The sequence below is a fragment of the Oncorhynchus nerka genome, linkage group LG19, assembly GCF_034236695.1.
Source record: "Oncorhynchus nerka isolate Pitt River linkage group LG19, Oner_Uvic_2.0, whole genome shotgun sequence".
NCBI classification, from domain to species: domain Eukaryota; kingdom Metazoa; phylum Chordata; class Actinopteri; order Salmoniformes; family Salmonidae; genus Oncorhynchus; species Oncorhynchus nerka.
This window is the reverse complement of record NC_088414.1, coordinates 44208101-44229397: the sequence shown is the minus strand read 5'-3', so window position 1 is coordinate 44229397 and position 21297 is coordinate 44208101. Positions and strand designations below refer to the sequence as shown.

Genomic DNA, 21297 nt, shown 5'->3' with positions numbered 1-21297 from the left:
TGTGAGGGGTGTGTGAAGGCTGTGTGAGGGGTGTGTGAGGGGTGTGTAGGCTGTGTGAAGGCTTTGTGAGGGGTGTGTGAAGGCTGTGTGAAGGCTGTGTGAGGGTGTGTGAAGGCTGTGTGAGGGGTGTGTGAAGGCTGTGTGAGGGGTGTGTGAAGGCTGTGTGAGGGGTGTGTGAAGGCTGTGTGAGGGGTGTGTGAAGGCTGTGTGAAGGCTGTGTCAGGGGTGTGTGAAGGCTGTGTGAGGGGTGTGTGAAGGCTGTGTGAGGGGTGTGTGAGGGGTGTGTGAAGGCTGTGTGAAGGATTTGTGAGGGGTGTGTGAAGGCTGTGTGAAGGCTGTGTGAGGGGTGTGTGAAGGCTGTGTGACGGGTGTGTGAAGGCTGTATGAGGGGTGTGTGAAGGCTGTGTGAGGGGTGTGTGAAGGCTGTATGAGGGGTGTGTGAAGGCTGTGTGAGGGGTGTGTGAAGGCTGTGTGAAGGCTGTGTCAGGGGTGTGTGAGGGGTGTGTGAAGGCTGTGTGAGGGGTGTGTGAAGGCTGTGTGAGGGGTGTGTGAAGGCTGTGTGAGGGGTGTGTTGTGTACGTGTACGTGTACTGTGTATCAGTTGAGAGCCCAGCTGTCTCTCTTTCACACAGTACAAATACAATATAATTGACAGGGGCGTCAAGTCAGGGGTGACGTGTTGGTTGGCAGTTTCCACACTGCAGTGGATTCAGATCAGAGATGTGTTTGATCTAGAAAGCTCCCAAACTTTCTCATCCAACTTACTTTTCTACATTGTTAATAAGCTGTTTTACCAGGGGATGTAAGAGACAGGACAGGGGATGTATAGAATATAGAACAGCCATTTGGGACACAGACAGGGGATGTATAGAATATAGAACAGCCAGGGTCCTGTTTTAGTTGGCTACGGGTGACTAGATCTGCAGCATTCATTACAGGGAGGGAGGGGTGGCGAGAGGGAGAGGGAGAGAGGGATAGAGAGGGAGAGAGGGATAGAGAGAGAGGCAGAGAGAGAGAGGGAGAGAGGGAGGGAGAGAGACAGGGATAGAGAGAGAGAGAGAGACAGAGAGAGAGGGATAGAGAGAGAGAAAGAGAGAGCGAGAGAGAGAGACAGAGAGCCAGAGAGAGAGAGAGAGACAGAGAGAGGCAGAGAGAGGCAGAGAGAGAGAGTTGAATTGAATTGAGAGAGAGAGAGAGAGAGAAGGATATCAACAGGAAGTACCCTAGTTTGAGTAGCAAGGCCATCAACAGGAAGTGACAATGGGCTTATGAGTGAGGGATAGAAAATGTATACTCTATCATCGGTGTGTGTGTGACTGTGTGTGTGTCTGTGTGTTTGTGCCTGTGTGTGTGTCTGTTTGTGTGTCCACGTGTGTCAGTCCATCAGGAGCTAGATTACAGGTCTGTGTTGCCAGACAGTGTGTGGGATAGACTGTACGGAGCCCTCCTGCTCTCCCTCCCTGTTACTCTGGTCGCACAGAGATGATGTCACAGCACGTGTTTTATAATACAGATACAGTATATTGAAACATACTGAAAAGCACATGCTTTGAATACACAAACACAGTACGTAACCACACACACGTGCACACGCACACGCACACGCACACACACACACAGAGGCTATATACAGTAGAGAGGCTATAACAGTAGAGAGGCTATATACAGTAGAGAGGCTATAACAGTAGAGAGGCTACATACAGTAGAGAGGCTATATACAGTAGCGAGGCTATAACAGTAGAGAGGCTGTATACAGTAGAGAGGCTATATACAGTAGGGAGACTATAGACAGTAGAGAGGCTCTATACAGTAGAGAGGCTATATACAGTAGAGAGGCTATAACAGTAGAGAGGCTACATACAGTAGGGAGACTATAGACAGTAGAGAGGCTCTATACAGTAGAGAGGCTATATACAGTAGAGAGGCTATAAACAGTAGAGAGGCTATAACAGTAGAGAGGCTATAAAAGTAGAGAGGCTATATACAGTAGAGAGGCTATATGCAGTAGAGAGGCTATATACAGTAGAGAGGCTATAACAGTAGCGAGGCTATAACAGTAGAGGCTACATACAGTAGAGAGGCTATATACAGTAGCAAGACTATATACAGTAGCGAGGCTATATATAGTAGAGAGGCTATATACAGTAGAGAGGCTATATACAGTAGGGAGACTATATACAGTAGAGAGGCTCTATACAGTAGAGAGGCTATATACAGTAGAGAGGCTATAACAGTAGAGAGGCTATATACAGTAGCGAGACTATATACAGTAGAGAGGCTATATACAGTAGAGAGGCTCTATACAGTAGAGAGGCTATATACAGTAGCGAGACTATATACAGTAGAGGCTATAACAGTAGAGAGGCTATATACAGTAGAGGCTATAACAGTAGAGAGGCTATAACAGTAGAGAGGCTATATACAGTAGAGAGGCTATAACAGTAGAGAGGCTATATACAGTAGCGAGACTATATACAGTAGTGAGGCTATATACAGTAGCGAGACTATATACAGTAGAGGCTATAACAGTAGAGAGGCTATATACATTAGAGGCTATAACAGTAGAGAGGCTATATACAGTAGAGAATCCGGGTAGCCATTGCCGTTAAAGTAACAGTTTTTCTACTTTAGTAAAATGTAATTAAGGTAAAAATACTTCTACTTGAGTAGATATTTCAGTACTCTTTCCACCCCTTGGAGCTATAAATAGGGAATAGGGTGCCATAGGGTCCTGGTCTAAAGTAGTGCTCTATGTAGGGAATAGGGTGCCATAGGGTCCTGGTCTATAGTAGTGCACTATATAGGGAATAGGGTTCCATAGGGCTCTGGTCTAAAGTAGTGCTCTATGTAGGGAATAGGGTTCCATAGGGCTCTGGTCTAAAGTAGTGCACTATATATAGGGAATAGGGTTCCATAGGGCTCTGGTCTAAAGTAGTGCTCTATGTAGGGAATAGGGTGCCATAGGGCTCTGGTCTATAGTAGTGCACTATATAGGGAATAGGGTGGCACAAATCAAATCAAATGTATTTATATAGCCCTTCGTACATCAGCTGATATCTCAAATTGCTGTACAGAAACATAGCCTAAAACCCCAAACAGCAAGCAATGCAGGTGTAGAAGCACGGTGGCTAGGAAAAACTCCCTAGAAAGGCCAGAACCTAGGAAGAAACCTAGAGAGGAACCAGGCTATGTGGGGTGGCCAGTCCTCTTCTGGCTGTGCCGGGTGGAGATTATAACAGAACATGGCCAAGATGTTCAAATGTTCATAAATGACCAGCATGGTCCAATAATAATTAGGCAGAACAGTTGAAACTGGAGCAGCAGCACGGCCAGGTGGACTGGGGACAGCAAGGAGTCATCATGTCAGGTAGTCCTGAGACATGGTCCTAGGGCTCAGGTCCTCCGAGAGAGAGAAAGAAAGAGAGAAAGAGAGAATTAGAGAGAGCACACTTAAATTCACACAGGACACCGAATAGGACAGGAGAAGTACTCCAGATATAACAAACTGACCCTAGCCCCCCGACACATAAACTACTGCAGCATAAATACTGGAGGCTGAGACAGGAGGGGTCAGGAGACACTGTGGCCCCATCCGAGGACACCCCCGGACAGGGCCAAACAGGACTATGGTCTAAAGTAGTGGACTATATAGGGAATAGGTTGCAATAGGGCTCTGGTCTAAAGTAGTGCACTATATAGGGAATAGGGTTCCATAGGGCTCTAGTATAAAGTAGTCTACTATATAGGGAATAGGGTTCCATAGGGCTCTAGTATAAAGTAGTGTACTATATAGGGAATAGGGTTCCATAGGGCTCTGGTCTAAAGTAGTGCACTATATAGGGAATAGGGCTCCATTTGCGATGCAGTGTGTGTTGTAGGTTTGGTCCTGGTTGACTCTGATTGGAGTTGAAAGTGTTTTTTGTTCCGGATGAATTGTATTTACTCTGAACTCTATAGTGTTGTCAAGAACTATAAACTCTTTGAATCATCTTAAATAATTGTCAGCTGGTTATTTATCAACAGAATTATGACTGTTTCTAAGATCAGACAAACATTTACAGTCTGGATAAACAGGGAAAGTAGAAGGCTTTTTCGAAATGGTGCTTTCTTCTGGTGTGTGTGTGTGTGTGTGTGTGTGTGTGTGTGTGTGTGTGTGTGTGTGTGTGTGTGTGTGTGTGAAAGAGAAGAGTGAGGAAGGATATATTTATATATATTGTTTTTACTATCATTTTCTTTTCAAAATAGCTACGGCTGCTAGTGAATATCTACACGCCCCTTGCAGAGTCTTCACATTATACTGTATTGTTGGGAGCTCGTAAAGTACCATGTCCCTGCCTTAACAATATACTGTATTGTTGGGAGCTCGTAACGTACCATGTCCCTGCCTTAACATTATACTGTATTGTTGGGGGCTTGTAACGTACCATGTCCCTGCCTTACCATTATACTGTATTGTTGGGAGCTCGTAACGTAAGAATGTCGCTGCCTTAACATTATACTGTATTGTTGGGAGTTCGTAACGTACCATGTCCCTGCCTTAACAATATACTGTATTGTTGGGAGCTCGTAACGTACCATGTCCCTGCCTTAACATTATACTGTATTGTTGGGAGCTCGTAACGTACCATGTCCCTGCCTTAACATCATACTGTATTGTTGGGAGTTCGTAACGTACCATGTCCCTGCCTTAACAATATACTGTATTGTTGGGAGCTCGTAACGTACCATGTCCCTGCCTTACCATTATACTGTATTGTTGGGAGCTCGTAACGTACCATGTCCCTGCCATAACATTATACTGTATTGTTGGGAGCTCGTAACGTACCATGTCCCTGCCTTACCATTATACTGTATTGTTGGGAGCTCGTAACGTACCATGTCGCTGCCTTAACGTTATACTGTATTGTTGGGAGCTCGTAACGTACCATGTCGCTGCCTTAACGTTATACTGTATTGTTAGGAGCTCGTAACGTACCATGTCCCTGCCTTAACATTATACTGTATTGTTGGGAGCTCGTAACGTACCATGTCCCTGCCTTAACATTATACTGTATTGTTGGGAGCTCGTAACGTACCATGTCGCTGCCTTAACGTTATACTGTATTGTTGGGAGCTCGTAACGTAAGCATGTCCCTGCCTTAACATTATACTGTATTGTTGGGAGCTCGTAACGTACCATGTCCCTGCCTTAACATTATACTGTATTGTTAGGAGCTCGTAACGTACCATGTCCCCATCTTAACATTATACTGTATTGTTGGGAGCTCGTAACGTACCATGTCCCTGCCTTAACATTATACTGTATTGTTGGGAGTTCGTAACGTTCCATGTCCCTGCCTTAACATTATACTGTATTGTTGGGAGCTCGTAACGTACCATGTCCCTGCCTTAACATCATACTGTATTGTTAGGAGCTCGTAACGTACCATGTCGCTGCCTTAACGTTATACTGTATTGTTGGGAGCTCGTAACGTACCATGTCGCTGCCTTAACGTTATACTGTATTGTTGGGAGCTCGTAACGTACCATGTCCCTGCCTTAACATTATACTGTATTGTTAGGAGCTCGTAACGTACCATGTCCCTGCCTTAACATTATACTGTATTGTTGGGAGCTCGTAACGTAAGATTGTCGCTGCACACCCGTTACACCGTGTACACGACCAATAAAATAAAAAAATTAAGAAATTAAAGAATTATTGTTACTCAAACTACGGTACTTCCTGTTGATGGCCTTGCTACTTAAACTACAGTACTTCCTGTTGATGGCCTTGCTACTTAAACTACGGTACTTCCTGTTGATGGCCTTGCTACTTAAACTACGGTACTTCCTGTTGATGGCCTTGCTACTCAAACTACGGTACTTCCTGTTGATGGCCTTGCTACTTAAACTACAGTACTTCCTGTTGATGGCCTTGCTACTTAAACTACAGTACTTCCTGTTGATGGCCTTGCTACTCAAACTACGGTACTTCCTGTTGATGGCCTTGCTACTTAAACTACAGTACTTCCTGTTGATGGCCTTGCTACTTAAACTACAGTACTTCCTGTTGATGGCCTTGCTACTCAAACTACGACACTTCCTGTTGATGGCCCTGCTACTTAAACTACGGTACTTCCTGTTGATGGCCTTGCTACTCAAACTACGACACTTCCTGTTGATGGCCTTGCTACTCAAACTACGACACTTCCTGTTGATGGCCTTGCTTGTTTTTTTGTGTCAGAATTGCTCAAGCTCAGTACATTTAGTTGGGAATCATTGATGGACATTAATATTCAAATATTCTCTGATATAAAAAAAATAAATAAATCAGATTTAAGTCAGGACTGAGACTGGACCATTCAGGAACAGTCAACACCTCTTGGAAAGTCATTGTGGTTTGTCTTTAGGCATGGACATGTGTGTATTGTCATTCTGACTAAATAAAACTCTATCCCAGAGTTTAGAAGACTGAGGCAGATTTTCCGCTTACTTTTTCTCTGGGCTTTGATCGTATTTCATATTTCTATTGATCCTGACAAATTCCCCCAGTCACTGCCGGTAACAAGCATACCCATAACATGACGCTGCCACCACAGTACTCGAATACACAAAGGGATCAACAACATTGCATTCACTCTACATTACTGGCCTTTATGACAAAGAGAAAAGATGGAAGCTTGTGTTAAATAATTCACTCCAAATCATTAATTCTGTTTGTAACAAGGCTGTTATGTGGTACTGTATGTCACGCCCTGGCCATAGAGAGGCTTTTTATTCTCTATTTTGGTTAGACCAGGGTGTGACTAGGGTGGGCATTCTATGTTATTTTTTTCTATGTTTTGTAATTTCTATGTCTTGGCTTTGGTATGGTTCTTAATCAGGGACAGCTGTCTGTCGTTGTCTCTGATTGAGAACCATACTCCCCCCCCACCTGTTTTGTGGGAAGTTAACTTTGTAGTTGTTCAGGGCACATAGCCCAAAGCTTCACGGTTTGTCTTTGTTCAGGGCACATAGCCCAAAGCTTCACGGTTTGTCTTTGTTCAGGGCACATAGCCCAAAGCTTCACGGTTTGTCTTTGTTCAGGGCACATAGCCCAAAGCTTCACGGTTGTTGTTTTTTTGTTCTTCGTTTTGTCGCCGTCATTTTGAAATAAAGTTAAAATGTACGCTTACCATGCTGCACCTCGGTCCGGTCCTTCAGCCAGCCGTGATACTGTAAGACAAATACATTATTAACATTGTGAGCTAAATTAAAAACTACAGTTTTGGGTCAAATCCAATATGAAACAACACGGATGTATTGCATTTCATATTTTTGTGGTGGCAACATCAGGTTATGGGTATGCTTGTCATCAGCGGGGACTGGGGAATTTGTCAGGATCAAAATAAATATGAAAGGAGCAAAGCCCAGGGTAAAACATTAAAGGAAAAGCCGGCCTCAGTCTTCTGAAAACCTAACGCTGGGATAGAGTAAGACAATTACAAAAACATTATGCCAGAGGCACACCAGGGTTCGGTTTTCATTAGTCTCCGTGTGTAGTCTCAGTGTGTAGTCTCAGTGTGTAGTCTCAGTGTGTCGTCTGTGTGTCGTCTCAGTGTGTAGTCTCAGTGTGTAGTCTCAGTGTGTAGTCTCAGTGTGTCGTCTCAGTGTGTAGTCTCAGTGTATAGTCTTAGTGTGTAGTCTCAGTGTGTAGTCTGTGTGTAGTCTCAGTGTGTAGTCTCAGTGTGTAGTCTCAGTGTGTCGTCTCAGTGTGTAGTCTCAGTGTGTCGTCTCAGTGTGTCGTCTCAGTGTGTAGTCTCAGTGTATGGTAACAGGTTTTTCATTCGTCTCAGTGTGTAGTCTCAGTGTGTAGTCTCAGTGTGTAGTCTCAGTGTATGGTAACAGGTTTTCATTAGTCTCAGTGTGTAGTCTCAGTGTGTAGTCTCAGTGTATGGTAACAGGTTTTCATTAGTCTCAGTGTGTAGTCTCAGTGTGTAGTCTCAGTGTGTAGTCTCAGTGTGTAGTCTCAGTGTATGGTAACAGGTTTTCATTAGTCTCAGTGTGTAGTCTCAGTGTGTAGTCTCAGTGTGTAGTCGCAGTGTGTAGTCTCGGTGTGTAGTCTCAGTGTATGGTAACAGGTTTTCATTAGTCTCAGTGTGTAGTCTCAGTGTGTAGTCTCAGTGTATGGTAACAGGTTTTCATTAGTCTCAGTGTGTAGTCTCAGTGTGTAGTCTCAGTGTGTAGTCGCAGTGTGTAGTCTCAGTGTGTAGTCTCAGTGTATGGTAACAGGTTTTCATTAGTCTCAGTGTGTAGTCTCAGTGTGTAGTCTCAGTGTATAGTCTCAGTGTATGGTAACAGGTTTTCATTAGTCTCAGTGTGTAGTCTCAGTGTGTAGTCTCAGTGTATAGTCTCGGTGTATGGTAACAGGTTTTCAGTAGTCTCAGTGTGTAGTCTCAGTGTGTAGTCTCAGTGTGTAGTCTCAGTGTGTAGTCTCAGTGTATGGTAACAGGTTTTCAGTAGTCTCAGTGTGTAGTCTCAGTGTATAGTCTCAGTGTATGGTAACAGGTTTTCATTAGTCTCAGTGTGTAGTCTCAGTGTATGGTAACAGGTTTTCATTAGTCTCAGTGTGTAGTCTCAGTGTGTAGTCTCAGTGTATGGTAACAGGTTTTCATTAGTCTCAGTGTGTCGTCTCAGTGTGTCGTCTCAGTGTGTCGTCTCAGTGTGTAGTCTCAGTGTATGGTAACAGGTTTTCATTAGTCTCAGTGTGTCGTCTCAGTGTGTCGTCTCAGTGTGTCGTCTCAGTGTGTAGTCTCAGTGTATGGTAACAGGTTTTCATTAGTCTCAGTGTGTAGTCTCAGTGTGTCGTCTCAGTGTGTGCTCTCAGTGTGTAGTCTCAGTGTGTCGTCTCAGTGTGTCGTCTCCGTGTGTGCTCTCAGTGTGTAGTCTCAGTGTATGGTAACAGGTTTTCATTAGTCTCAGTGTGTAGTATCAGTGTGTCGTCTCAGTGTGTCGTCTCAGTGTGTAGTCTCAGTGTGTAGTCTCAGTGTGTAGTCTCAGTGTGTAGTCTCAGTGTGTCGTCTCAGTGTGTAGTCTCAGTGTGTAGTCTCAGTGTGTAGTCTCAGTGTGTCGTCTCAGTGTGTCATCTCCGTGTGTCGTCTCTGTGTGTGCTCTCAGTGTGTAGTCTCAGTGTGTCGTCTCAGTGTGTCGTCTCAGTGTGTCGTCTCCGTGTGTCCTCTCCGTGTATGGTAACAGGTGTTCATTAGTCTCAGTGTGTAGTGTTTTAGAGGGTTAGGGTTAGGGTATGTTGTGTTTTAGAGGGTTAGGGTATGCTCTCTCTCTCTCTCTCTCTCTCTCTCTCTCTCTCTCTCTCTCTCTCTCTGTGTGTCTTTTAGCGTGACCTGGCATGAGAGGTGTTAAGAGTAAGCCCATTACAGCACTGTAGAATAATTTTGATGGCCTCTTCAATCCACATATCAGCACTAGAGTCCTATTCTACAGCCAATTGTTCCACCCAATAAACAATGTTTGTGATAAACAAGACCAGTGTTTCTGGCCAAAGTTTAGTCTTCAGTGACAATCCAACAGGATTCAGCTGCTCTTGGGAATAACGGCTTTCAAACATGGAAGATTTGTAGCAAAGAAACACATTTGTCTTCCAAGAATAGATAAAAGTTCTATTCTAAGGTTCTATTCTGAAGTTCTATTCTAAGGTTCTATTATGAAGTTCTATTCTAAGGTTATTTTATGAAGTTCTATTCTAAGGTTCTATTCTAAGGTTCTATTCTAAGGTTCTATTCTAAGGTTATATTATAAGGTTCTATTCTAAAGTTCTATTATAAGGTTCTATTTTAATGTTCTATTCTAAGGTTCCATTCCAAGTTTCCATTCTAAAGTTCTATTCTAAGGTTCTATTCTGAAGTTATATTCTAAAGTTCTATTAGTCTATTATAAAGTTCTATTCTAAGGTTCTATTTTAAAGTTCTATTCTAAGGTTTTATTCTAAGGTTCTATTCTAAAGTTCTATTCAAGGTTCTATTCTAAGGTTCTATTCTAAGGTTATATTATAAAGTTCTATTCTAAAGTTCATCTTCCAAGAATAGATACAAGTTATATTATAAGGTTCTATTATGAAGTTCTATTCTAAAGTTCTATTCTAAGGTTCTATTCTAAAGTTCTATTCTGAAGTTCTATTCTAAAGTTCTATTCTGAAGTTCTATTCTGAAGTTATTTTCTAAGGTTCTATTCTAACGTTCCATTTTAAGGTTCTATTCTAAGATTCTATTCTAAAGTTCTGTTATACAGTTCTATTCTAAGGCTCTATTCTAGGATTATATTCTAAAGTTCTATTCTAAGGTCCTATTCTAAAGTTCTATTCTAAAGTTCTATTTCTATGTTCTATTCTAAAGTTCAATTCTAAGGTTCTACTCTAAAGTTCTATTCTGAGGTTCTATTCTAAGTTTCTTTTCTAAAGTTCTATTCCAAGGTTAAATTCTGAAGTTTTATTCAAAAGTTATATTCTAAAGTTCTATTCTGAAGTTCTATTCTAAGGTTATTTTATGAAGTTCTATTCTAAGATTATATTCTAAGGTTCTATTCTAAAGTTCTATTCTAAGGTTCCATTCCAAGTTTCCGTTCTAAGGTTCCATTCTAAAGTTATATTCTAAGGTTCTATTTTAAAGTTCTATTCTAAGCTTCCATTCCAAGTTTCCATTCTAAAGTTCTATTCTAAAGTTCTATTAGTCTATTATAAAGTTCTATTCTAAGGTTCTATTTTAAAGTTATATTCTAAGGTTCTCTTCTAAAGTTATATTATAAGGTTATATTATAAGGTTCTATTCTAAGGTTCCATTCTAAAGTTCTGTTCTAAGGTTCTATTCTAAAGTTCTATTCAAGGTTCTATTATAAAGTTCTATTCTAAAGTTCATCTTCCAAGAATAGATACAAGTTATATTATAAGGTTCTATTATGAAGTTCTATTCTAAAGTTATATTCTAAGGTTCTATTCTAAAGTTCTATTCTGAAGTTCTATTCTGAAGTTCTATTCTGAAGTTCTATTCTGAAGTTATTTTCTAAGGTTCTATTCTAACGTTCCATTTTAAGGTTCTATTCTAAGATTCTATTCTACAGTTCTGTTATACAGTTCTATTCTAAGGCTCTATTCTAGGATTATATTCTAAAGTTCTATTCTAAGGTCCTATTCTAAAGTTCTATTCTAAAGTTCTATTTCAACGTTCTATTCTAAAGTTCTATTCTAAGGTTCTACTCTAAAGTTCTATTCTGAGGTTCTATTCTAAGTTTCTTTTCTAAAGTTCTATTCCAAGGTTAAATTCTGAAGTTTTATTCAAAAGTTATATTCTAAAGTTCTATTCTGAAGTTCTATTCTAAGGTTCTATTATGAAGTTCTATTCTAAGATTATATTCTAAGGTTCTATTCTAAAGTTCTATTCTAAGGTTCCATTCCAAGTTTCCATTCTAAGGTTCCATTCTAAAGTTATATTCTAAGGTTCTATTTTAAAGTTCTATTCTAAGCTTCCATTCCAAGTTTCCATTCTAAAGTTCTATTCTGAAGTTCTATTCTAAAGTTCTATTAGTCTATTATAAAGTTCTATTCTAAGGTTCTATTTTAAAGTTATATTCTAAGGTTCTCTTCTAAAGTTATATTATAAGGTTATATTATAAGGTTCTATTCTACGGTTCCATTCTAAAGTTCTGTTCTAAGGTTCTATTCTAAAGTTCTATTCAAGGTTCTATTCTAAGGTTCTATTCTAAAGTTCTATTCTAAGGTACTATTCTGATGTTCTATTCTAAGGTCCTATTCTAAAGTTCTATTCTAAAGTTCTATTTCAACGTTCTATTCTAAAGTTCTATTCTAAAGTTCTATTCTAAGTTTCTTTTCTAAAGTTCTATTCTTAGGTTCTATTCCAAAGTTCTATTCTAAGGTTAAATTCTGAAGTTTTATTCAAAAGTTCTATTCTAAAGTTCTATTCTAAAGTTTTATTCTGATGTTCTATTCTAAAGTTCCATTCTAAGGTTCTATTCTAAAGTTCTATTCTAGGGTTCTCTTCTGAATTTCTATTATATGGTTCTATTCTAAAGTTCTATTCTAAAGTTCTATTCTAAAGTTCTATTCTAAAGTTCTATTCAAGGTTCTATTCTAAGGTTCTATTCTGATGTTCTATTCTAAGGTTCTATTCTAAAGTTCTATTATAAGGTTCTATTCTAAGGTTCTATTCTGAAGTTCTATTCTAAAGTTCTATTCTGAAGTTCTATTCTGAAGTTATTTTCTAAGGTTCTATTCTAACGTTCCATTTTAAGGTTCTATTCTAAGATTCTATTCCAAAGTTCTGTTATACAGTTCTATTCTAAGGCTCTATTCTAGGGTTATATTCTTAAATTCTATTCTAAGGTCCTATTCTAAAGTTCTATTCTAAAGTTCTATTTCAACGTTCTATTTTAAAGTTCTATTCTAAAGTTCTATTCTTAGGTTCTATTCCAAAGTTCTATTCTAAGGTTAAATTCTGAAGTTTTATTCAAAAGTTCTATTCTAAAGTTCTATTCTAAAGTTCCATTCTAAGGTTCTATTCTAAAGTTCTATTCTAAAGTTCTATTCTCGGGTTCTCTTCTGAATTTCTATTCTAAGGTTCTATTCTAAAGTTCTATTCTGAAGTTCTATTCTAAAGTTCTATTCTGAGGTTCTATTCTAAAGTTCTATTCTGAGGTTCTATTCTAAGGTTCTATTCTGAAGTTGTATTAGTGGCATAGCATAGCGTAGAGTAGCTTAGAGTAGAGTAGCATAGCGTAGAGTAGCTTAGTGTAGATTAGCATAATGTAGAGTAGTTTAGTGTAGAGTGGCATAGCGTAGAGTAGCTTAGCGTAGATTACCATATTATAAAGTTATATTCTAAGGTTCTATTCTGAAGTTGTATTCTACAGTTCTATTATAAGGTTCTATTCTAAAGTTATATTATAACGTTCTATTCTAAAGTTCCATTCTAAGGTTCTATTCTAAAGTTCTATTCTAAAGTTCTATTCTCGGGTTCTCTTCTGAATTTCTATTCTAAGGTTCTATTCTAAAGTTCTATTCTGAGGTTCTATTCTAAAGTTCTATTCTAAGGTTCTATTTTAAAGTTATATTCTAAGGTTCTCTTCTAAAGTTATATTATAAGGTTATATTATAAGGTTCTATTCTAAGGTTCCATTCTAAAGTTCTGTTCTAAGGTTCTATTCTAAAGTTCTATTCAAGGTTCTATTATAAAGTTCTATTCTAAAGTTCATCTTCCAAGAATAGATACAAGTTATATTATAAGGTTCTATTATGAAGTTCTATTCTAAAGTTATATTCTAAGGTTCTATTCTAAAGTTCTATTCTGAAGTTCTATTCTGAAGTTCTATTCTGAAGTTCTATTCTGAAGTTATTTTCTAAGGTTCTATTCTAACGTTCCATTTTAAGGTTCTATTCTAAGATTCTATTCTACAGTTCTGTTATACAGTTCTATTCTAAGGCTCTATTCTAGGATTATATTCTAAAGTTCTATTCTAAGGTCCTATTCTAAAGTTCTATTCTAAAGTTCTATTTCAACGTTCTATTCTAAAGTTCTATTCTAAGGTTCTACTCTAAAGTTCTATTCTGAGGTTCTATTCTAAGTTTCTTTTCTAAAGTTCTATTCCAAGGTTAAATTCTGAAGTTTTATTCAAAAGTTATATTCTAAAGTTCTATTCTGAAGTTCTATTCTAAGGTTCTATTATGAAGTTCTATTCTAAGATTATATTCTAAGGTTCTATTCTAAAGTTCTATTCTAAGGTTCCATTCCAAGTTTCCATTCTAAGGTTCCATTCTAAAGTTATATTCTAAGGTTCTATTTTAAAGTTCTATTCTAAGCTTCCATTCCAAGTTTCCATTCTAAAGTTCTATTCTGAAGTTCTATTCTAAAGTTCTATTAGTCTATTATAAAGTTCTATTCTAAGGTTCTATTTTAAAGTTATATTCTAAGGTTCTCTTCTAAAGTTATATTATAAGGTTATATTATAAGGTTCTATTCTACGGTTCCATTCTAAAGTTCTGTTCTAAGGTTCTATTCTAAAGTTCTATTCAAGGTTCTATTCTAAGGTTCTATTCTAAAGTTCTATTCTAAGGTACTATTCTGATGTTCTATTCTAAGGTCCTATTCTAAAGTTCTATTCTAAAGTTCTATTTCAACGTTCTATTCTAAAGTTCTATTCTAAAGTTCTATTCTAAGTTTCTTTTCTAAAGTTCTATTCTTAGGTTCTATTCCAAAGTTCTATTCTAAGGTTAAATTCTGAAGTTTTATTCAAAAGTTCTATTCTAAAGTTCTATTCTAAAGTTTTATTCTGATGTTCTATTCTAAAGTTCCATTCTAAGGTTCTATTCTAAAGTTCTATTCTAGGGTTCTCTTCTGAATTTCTATTCTATGGTTCTATTCTAAAGTTCTATTCTAAAGTTCTATTCTGAGGTTCTATTCTAAAGTTCTATTCTAAAGTTCTATTCAAGGTTCTATTCTAAGGTTCTATTCTGATGTTCTATTCTAAGGTTCTATTCTAAAGTTCTATTATAAGGTTCTATTCTAAGGTTCTATTATAAAGTTATATTATACGGTTGTATTATGAATTTCTATTCTAACGTTCTATTCTGAAGTTCTATTCTAAAGTTCTATTCTGAAGTTCTATTCTGAAGTTATTTTCTAAGGTTCTATTCTAACGTTCCATTTTAAGGTTCTATTCTAAGATTCTATTCCAAAGTTCTGTTATACAGTTCTATTCTAAGGCTCTATTCTAGGGTTATATTCTTAAATTATATTCTAAGGTCCTATTCTAAAGTTCTATTCTAAAGTTCTATTTCAACGTTCTATTTTAAAGTTCTATTCTAAAGTTCTATTCTTAGGTTCTATTCCAAAGTTCTATTCTAAGGTTAAATTCTGAAGTTTTATTCAAAAGTTCTATTCTAAAGTTCTATTCTAAAGTTCCATTCTAAGGTTCTATTCTAAAGTTCTATTCTAAAGTTCTATTCTCGGGTTCTCTTCTGAATTTCTATTCTAAGGTTCTATTCTAAAGTTCTATTCTGAAGTTCTATTCTAAAGTTCTATTCTGAGGTTCTATTCTAAAGTTCTATTCTGAGGTTCTATTCTAAGGTTCTATTCTGAAGTTGTATTAGTGGCATAGCATAGCGTAGAGTAGCTTAGAGTAGAGTAGCATAGCGTAGAGTAGCTTAGTGTAGATTAGCATAATGTAGAGTAGTTTAGTGTAGAGTGGCATAGCGTAGAGTAGCTTAGCGTAGATTACCATATTATAAAGTTATATTCTAAGGTTCTATTCTGAAGTTGTATTCTACAGTTCTATTATAAGGTTCTATTCTAAAGTTATATTATAACGTTCTATTCTAAAGTTCCATTCTAAGGTTCTATTCTAAAGTTCTATTCTAAAGTTCTATTCTCGGGTTCTCTTCTGAATTTCTATTCTAAGGTTCTATTCTAAAGTTCTATTCTGAGGTTCTATTCTAAAGTTCTATTCTGAGGTTCTATTCTAAAGTTCTATTATAACGTTCTATTCTAAGGTTCTATTCTAAGGTTCTATTCCAAGGTTCTATTCCAAGGTTCTATTCTAAGGTTCTATTCTAAAGTTCTATTATAACGTTCTATTCTTAAGTTCTATTCTAAAGTTCTCTTCTGAAATTCTATTCTCTGTATTCTCTGCCTTTCAGGTGTAGGAGTCCCCAGCCATGACAATAACGTGTGAAGGTGGGCCCAGGGCCAGCGGTCTGTGTGTGTGTTCAGGCCTATGGAGGCCACGATCTCTCCTCCTGCTCTACACGGTCCTGGAGCTGGTTGTGGTCCACTCCACCCCGGTCCTAGGAGCTCTGGAGCTCCAGCTGGATGAGGAGCAGCCGGCAGGGACCATCGTAGGGGACATCAGTGCTGGGCTACCCCCCGGCATCACCGCCTCGCTGTACTTCATCTCCGACCACGAAGGGACAGGTGTGGGCAGCGACCTCCACATCGACGAGACCTCCGGGATCATCACCACGGCACGCCGCCTCGACCGCGAGCAGAGGGACCACTACAGCTTCATCGCCGTCACCATGACCGGGGTCACAGTCGAGGTGTCCGTCACGGTCAACGACATCAACGACCACGCGCCGGCGTTCCTCAAGCCAAAGGCATTGCTGAAGATCCCGGAGCAGACGGCGGTGGGAACACGGGTTTCCCTGGAGCCGGCGTCAGACGCGGACCGCGATCAGCTGACCACCCAAGGATATGTGATTAAGGAAGGCAATGTGGGGCAAGCCTTCAGGCTGGAGACCAAAAGAGCTGCTAACAAGGTATGGTACAATATAGCATAGCGTAGAGTAGCTTAGCGTAGAGTAGCATAGCATAGCGTAGAGTAGCTTAGCGTAGAGTGGCATAGCATAGCGTAGAGTAGCTTAGCGTAGAGTAGAGTAGTTTAGCGTAGAGTAGCATAGAATAGCGTAGAGTAGCTTAGCGTAGAGTAGCATAACTCCCGAGTGGCGCAGCGGTCTAAGGCACTGCATCGCAGTACTAGGGGCGTATAACTACATACCCTGGTTTGATTGCAGGTTGTATTACAACCGGCCGTGATTGGGAGTCCCATAGGGCGGCGCACAATTGGACCAGCGTCGTCCATAAGAATTTGAAGAATATAACTGACTTGCCTAGTTAAATAAAGGTAAAATAAAGAAATCATTTAACTGACTTGCCTTGTTAAATAAATGTTAAATAAATAAATTACCTATAGTAGCATAGCATATCATAGCATATCATAGCATAGCATAGAGTAACATAGCAAAGCACCCAGGGACACTTGATCAAGACCAAAAGAGCTAACACGGTTTACCAAACTGGTGTTTTACAATAGGATACTCTATTGTCCACTTAAATGGAAATCTATTTTGTGAGGCCAGTGGTACAATATACACGAAAAACAATACAGTACCATTTGTCTCTAAGCAAGAAATAGAATGACATGATCGGGGATTCCCCCATTCAAGTCTGTGATGGACTAAAAGCAGGAAGTGTACCCATCCATCTGTGCTGTGATTTGTTGAATCAACTCAACTGACATTACAAACAAATACATTCCATTGCATGAGCCACATCAGTTAAACATAATTTTGAATGAACATTCTACATTACCATGGAAATGATTGTATTACTAAACAAGGCAGCCATTGTGAGTGTACCCATGAGTTTTACCAGTCAAGTTGCCAGGGTTCAAGTTTCCAAGCCTGTTCTATTCATTCTATGGTTTTCTCTCCTGTTGTTCTTGTGTCCATCCCATGTCTTCTCACTCTTTAGGTGTTGTACCTGGACCTGGTGGTGAACGGTGTTCTGGACAGGGAGAAGAGGTCCTCGTACAGCCTGGTTCTGGAGGCCTTCGACGGGGGGAGTCCCAGACGCACCGGCCTGATGACCCTGGAGGTGTTAGTCACCGACATCAATGACCACGCCCCCGTCTTCAACCAGAGCAGATACCACGCTATCATCTCAGAGAGTTTACCACAGGGAAGCAACATACTGCAGGTATTAATGGTGGCTCAGAGAGTAAAGCTAAACGTTTTGGAGACAACAACAAACAACAGACTCTAGCAGAAGGTGTACGTTAAAAACCTTTACTGACCTGCTGTTCTACTGACCCGCTGTTCTACTGACCCGCTGTTCTACTGACCTGCTGTTCTACTGACCTGCTGTTCTACTGACCCGCTGTTCTACTGACCTGCTGTTCTACTGACCCGCTGTTCTACTGACCTGCTGTTCTACTGACCCGCTGTTCTACTGACCCGCTGTTCTACTGACCCGCTGTTCTACTGACCCGCTGTTCTACTGACCTGCTGTTCTACTGACCTGCTGTTCTACTGACCCGCTGTTCTACTGACCTGCTGTTCTACTGACCTGCTGTTCTACTGACCTGCTGTCTGCTGTTCTACTGACCCGCTGTTCTACTGACCTGCTGTCTGCTGTTCTACTGACCTGCTGTCTGCTGTTCTACTGACCTGCTGTTCTACTGACCCGCTGTTCTACTGACCCGCTGTTCTACTGACCTGCTGTTCTACTGCCCTGCTGTCTGCTGTTCTACTGACCCGCTGTTCTACTGACCTGCTGTTCTACTGACCTGCTGTTCTACTGACCCGCTGTTCTACTGACCCGCTGTTCTACTGACCTGCTGTTCTACTGACCTGCTGTCTGCTGTTCTACTGACCCGCTGTTCTACTGACCTGCTGTCTGCTGTTCTACTGACCCGCTGTTCTACTGACCTGCTGTCTGCTGTTCTACTGACCTGCTGTCTGCTGTTCTACTGACCCGCTGTTCTACTGACCTGCTGTCTGCTGTTCTACTGACCTGCTGTTCTACTGACCTGCTGTCTGCTGTTCTACTGACCCGCTGTTCTACTGACCTGCTGTCTGCTGTTCTACTGACCTGCTGTTCTACTGACCTGCTGTCTGCTGTTCTACTGACCCGCTGTTCTACTGACCTGCTGTTCTACTGACCTGCTGTTCTACTGACCTGCTGTCTGCTGTTCTACTGACCTGCTGTTCTACTGACCTGCTGTTCTACTGACCTGCTGTTCTACTGACCTGCTGTCTGCTGTTCTACTGACCTGCTGTCTGCTGTTCTACTGACCTGCTGTCTGCTGTTCTACTGACCCGCTGTTCTACTGACCCGCTGTTCTACTGACCTGCTGTTCTACTGACCTGCTGTCTGCTGTTCTACTGACCCGCTGTTCTACTGACCTGCTGTCTGCTGTTCTACTGACCTGCTGTCTGCTGTTCTACTGACCTGCTGTTCTACTGACCTGCTGTCTGCTGTTCTACTGACCCGCTGTTCTACTGACCTGCTGTCTGCTGTTCTACTGACCCGCTGTTCTACTGACCTGCTGTCTGCTGTTCTACTGACCTGCTGTTCTACTGACCTGCTGTCTGCTGTTCTACTGACCTGCTGTCTGCTGTTCTACTGACCTGCTGTTCTACTGACCTGCTGTCTGCTGTTCTACTGACCTGCTGTTCTACTGACCTGCTGTCTGCTGTTCTACTGACCTGCTGTTCTACTGACCTGCTGTCTGCTGTTCTACTGACCCGCTGTTCTACTGACCTGCTGTTCTACTGAGCTGCTGTTCTACTGACCCGCTGTTCTACTGACCCGCTGTTCTACTGACCTGCTGTTCTACTGACCTGCTGTTCTACTGACCCGCTGTTCTACTGACCCGCTGTTCTACTGACCCGCTGTTCTACTGACCCGCTGTTCTACTGACCCGCTGTTCTACTGACCCGCTGTTCTACTGACCCGCTGTTTCTCTGCACATCCTATGTGTAACAGCTTCATTCAGTTGTGAGTTTGAAGTAAGTAGTGCCACAAATTCACACTGATAGATGTGTAGAGCATCTCTGACATGTGAATATATTTAGTATAGTTTTATCTGAAAAGGATAACGTTTTTTAAATGGTTCACCATTTTAATTTGTATGAAATTCACTGAGGAGGATGATCCTCCCCTTCCTCCTCTGAGGAGCCACCACTGGTATAGAGTTCTATCGTCTATTAGTTCATCTATACTGATAGTCAGTCAATCAATAATCAATCTCTCCCCTCCTGCAGGTGTTTGCGTCCGACGCTGACGAGGGAGACAACGGTCTGGTCCTGTACGAGATCAACCGTCGTCAGAGCGACCCTGACCGCTACTTCGTCATGGATACGAGGTCGGGGGTCATCACTCTGAACCGACCGCTGGACTACGAGCTGAAGAGAGTCCACGAGCTGGTGGTACAGGCCAGAGACAACGCCAGCCACCCTGAGGTGTGTGTGTGGGGGTGTGCATGGGTAGGGAGGGCACAATTACCATATAACCAACGGGATGAAGACCTCTAATGAAAATAAAATAATATATGTATTTTTTTATGGTTATGACAGTTATTTTATTTTCATTAAAAGTCTTCATCCACAATATACAATATACAGCAACATTATGTACAAAATAAGTTTCAAAAATAAATGACAAACAACGTCAAAAAAACGAACAAAATAACAGAGTTGTTTAGTAGCAGGTAAAATGTAGCTGGTAAAATGTAGCAGGTAAAATGTAGCTGGTTAAATGTATCTGGTTAAATGTAGCTGGTTAAATGTAGCTGGTAAAATGTAGCTGGTTAAATGTAGCTGGTAAAATGTAGCTGGTAAAATGTAGCAGGTAAAATGTAGCTGGTTAAATGTAGCTGGTTAAATGTAGCTGGTAAAATGTAGCAGGTAAAATGTAGCTGGTTAAATGTAGCTGGTTAAATGTAGCTGGTAAAATATAGCTGGTTAAATGTAGCTGGTTAAATGTAGCTGGTAAAATGTAGCAGGTAAAATATAGCTGGTTAAATGTAGCTGGTTAAATGTAGCAGGTCAAATGTAGCTGGTAAAATGTAGCAGGTAAAATATAGCTGGTTAAATGTAGCTGGTTAAATGTAGCAGGTAAAATATAGCTGGTTAAATGTAGCTGGTTAAATGTAGCTGGTTAAATGTAGCAGGTCAAATGTAGCTGGTAAAATATAGCTGGTTAAATGTAGCTGGTTAAATGTAGCAGGTCAAATGTAGCTGGTAAAATGTAGCAGGTAAAATATAGCTGGTTAAATGTAGCTGGTTAAATGTAGCAGGTAAAATATAGCTGGTTAAATGTAGCTGGTTAAATGTAGCTGGTTAAATGTAGCAGGTAAAATGTAGCTGGTAAAATGTAGCTGGTTAAATGTAGCTGGTTAAATGTAGCAGGTAAAATGTAGCTGGTTAAATGTAGCTGGTTAAATGTAGCTGGTAAAATGTAGCAGGTAAAATATAGCTGGTTAAATGTAGCTGGTTAAATGTAGCAGGTCAAATGTAGCTGGTTAAATGTAGCTGGTTAAATGTAGCTGGTTAAATGTAGCAGGTAAAATGTAGCTGGTTAAATGTAGCAGGTAAAATGTAGCTGGTTAAATGTAGCAGGTAAAATGTAGCTGGTTAAATGTAGCTGGTTAAATGTAGCAGGTTAAATGTAGCTGGTTAAATGTAGCTGGTAAAATGTAGCAGGTAAAATGTAGCAGGTAAAATGTAGCTGGTTAAATGTAGCTGGTTAAATGTAGCTGGTTAAATGTAGCAGGTTAAATGTAGCTGGTTAAATGTAGCTGGTAAAATGTAGCAGGTAAAATATAGCTGGTTAAATGTAGCTGGTTAAATGTAGCAGGTCAAATGTAGCTGGTAAAATGTAGCAGGTAAAATGTAGCTGGTTAAATGTAGCTGGTTAAATGTAGCTGGTAAAATGTAGCTGGTTAAATGTAGCTGGTTAAATGTAGCTGGTAAAATGT

General features: G+C 40.1%; 1 protein-coding gene across 1 annotated transcript in view; it reads left to right on the top strand.

Moving 5' to 3' along the window:
- Window positions 1–21297, top strand: part of dchs1b (dachsous cadherin-related 1b) — a 286096-nt gene that overhangs the window by 37153 nt on the left and 227646 nt on the right. The window contains exons 2-4 of the mRNA XM_065004969.1: window positions 15677–16294; window positions 17289–17513; window positions 19583–19780. Of these exons, the coding sequence (XP_064861041.1) occupies window positions 15695–16294; window positions 17289–17513; window positions 19583–19780 (1023 nt within the window). The 5' untranslated portion in view covers window positions 15677–15694. The remainder of the gene's footprint in view (window positions 1–15676; window positions 16295–17288; window positions 17514–19582; window positions 19781–21297) is intronic.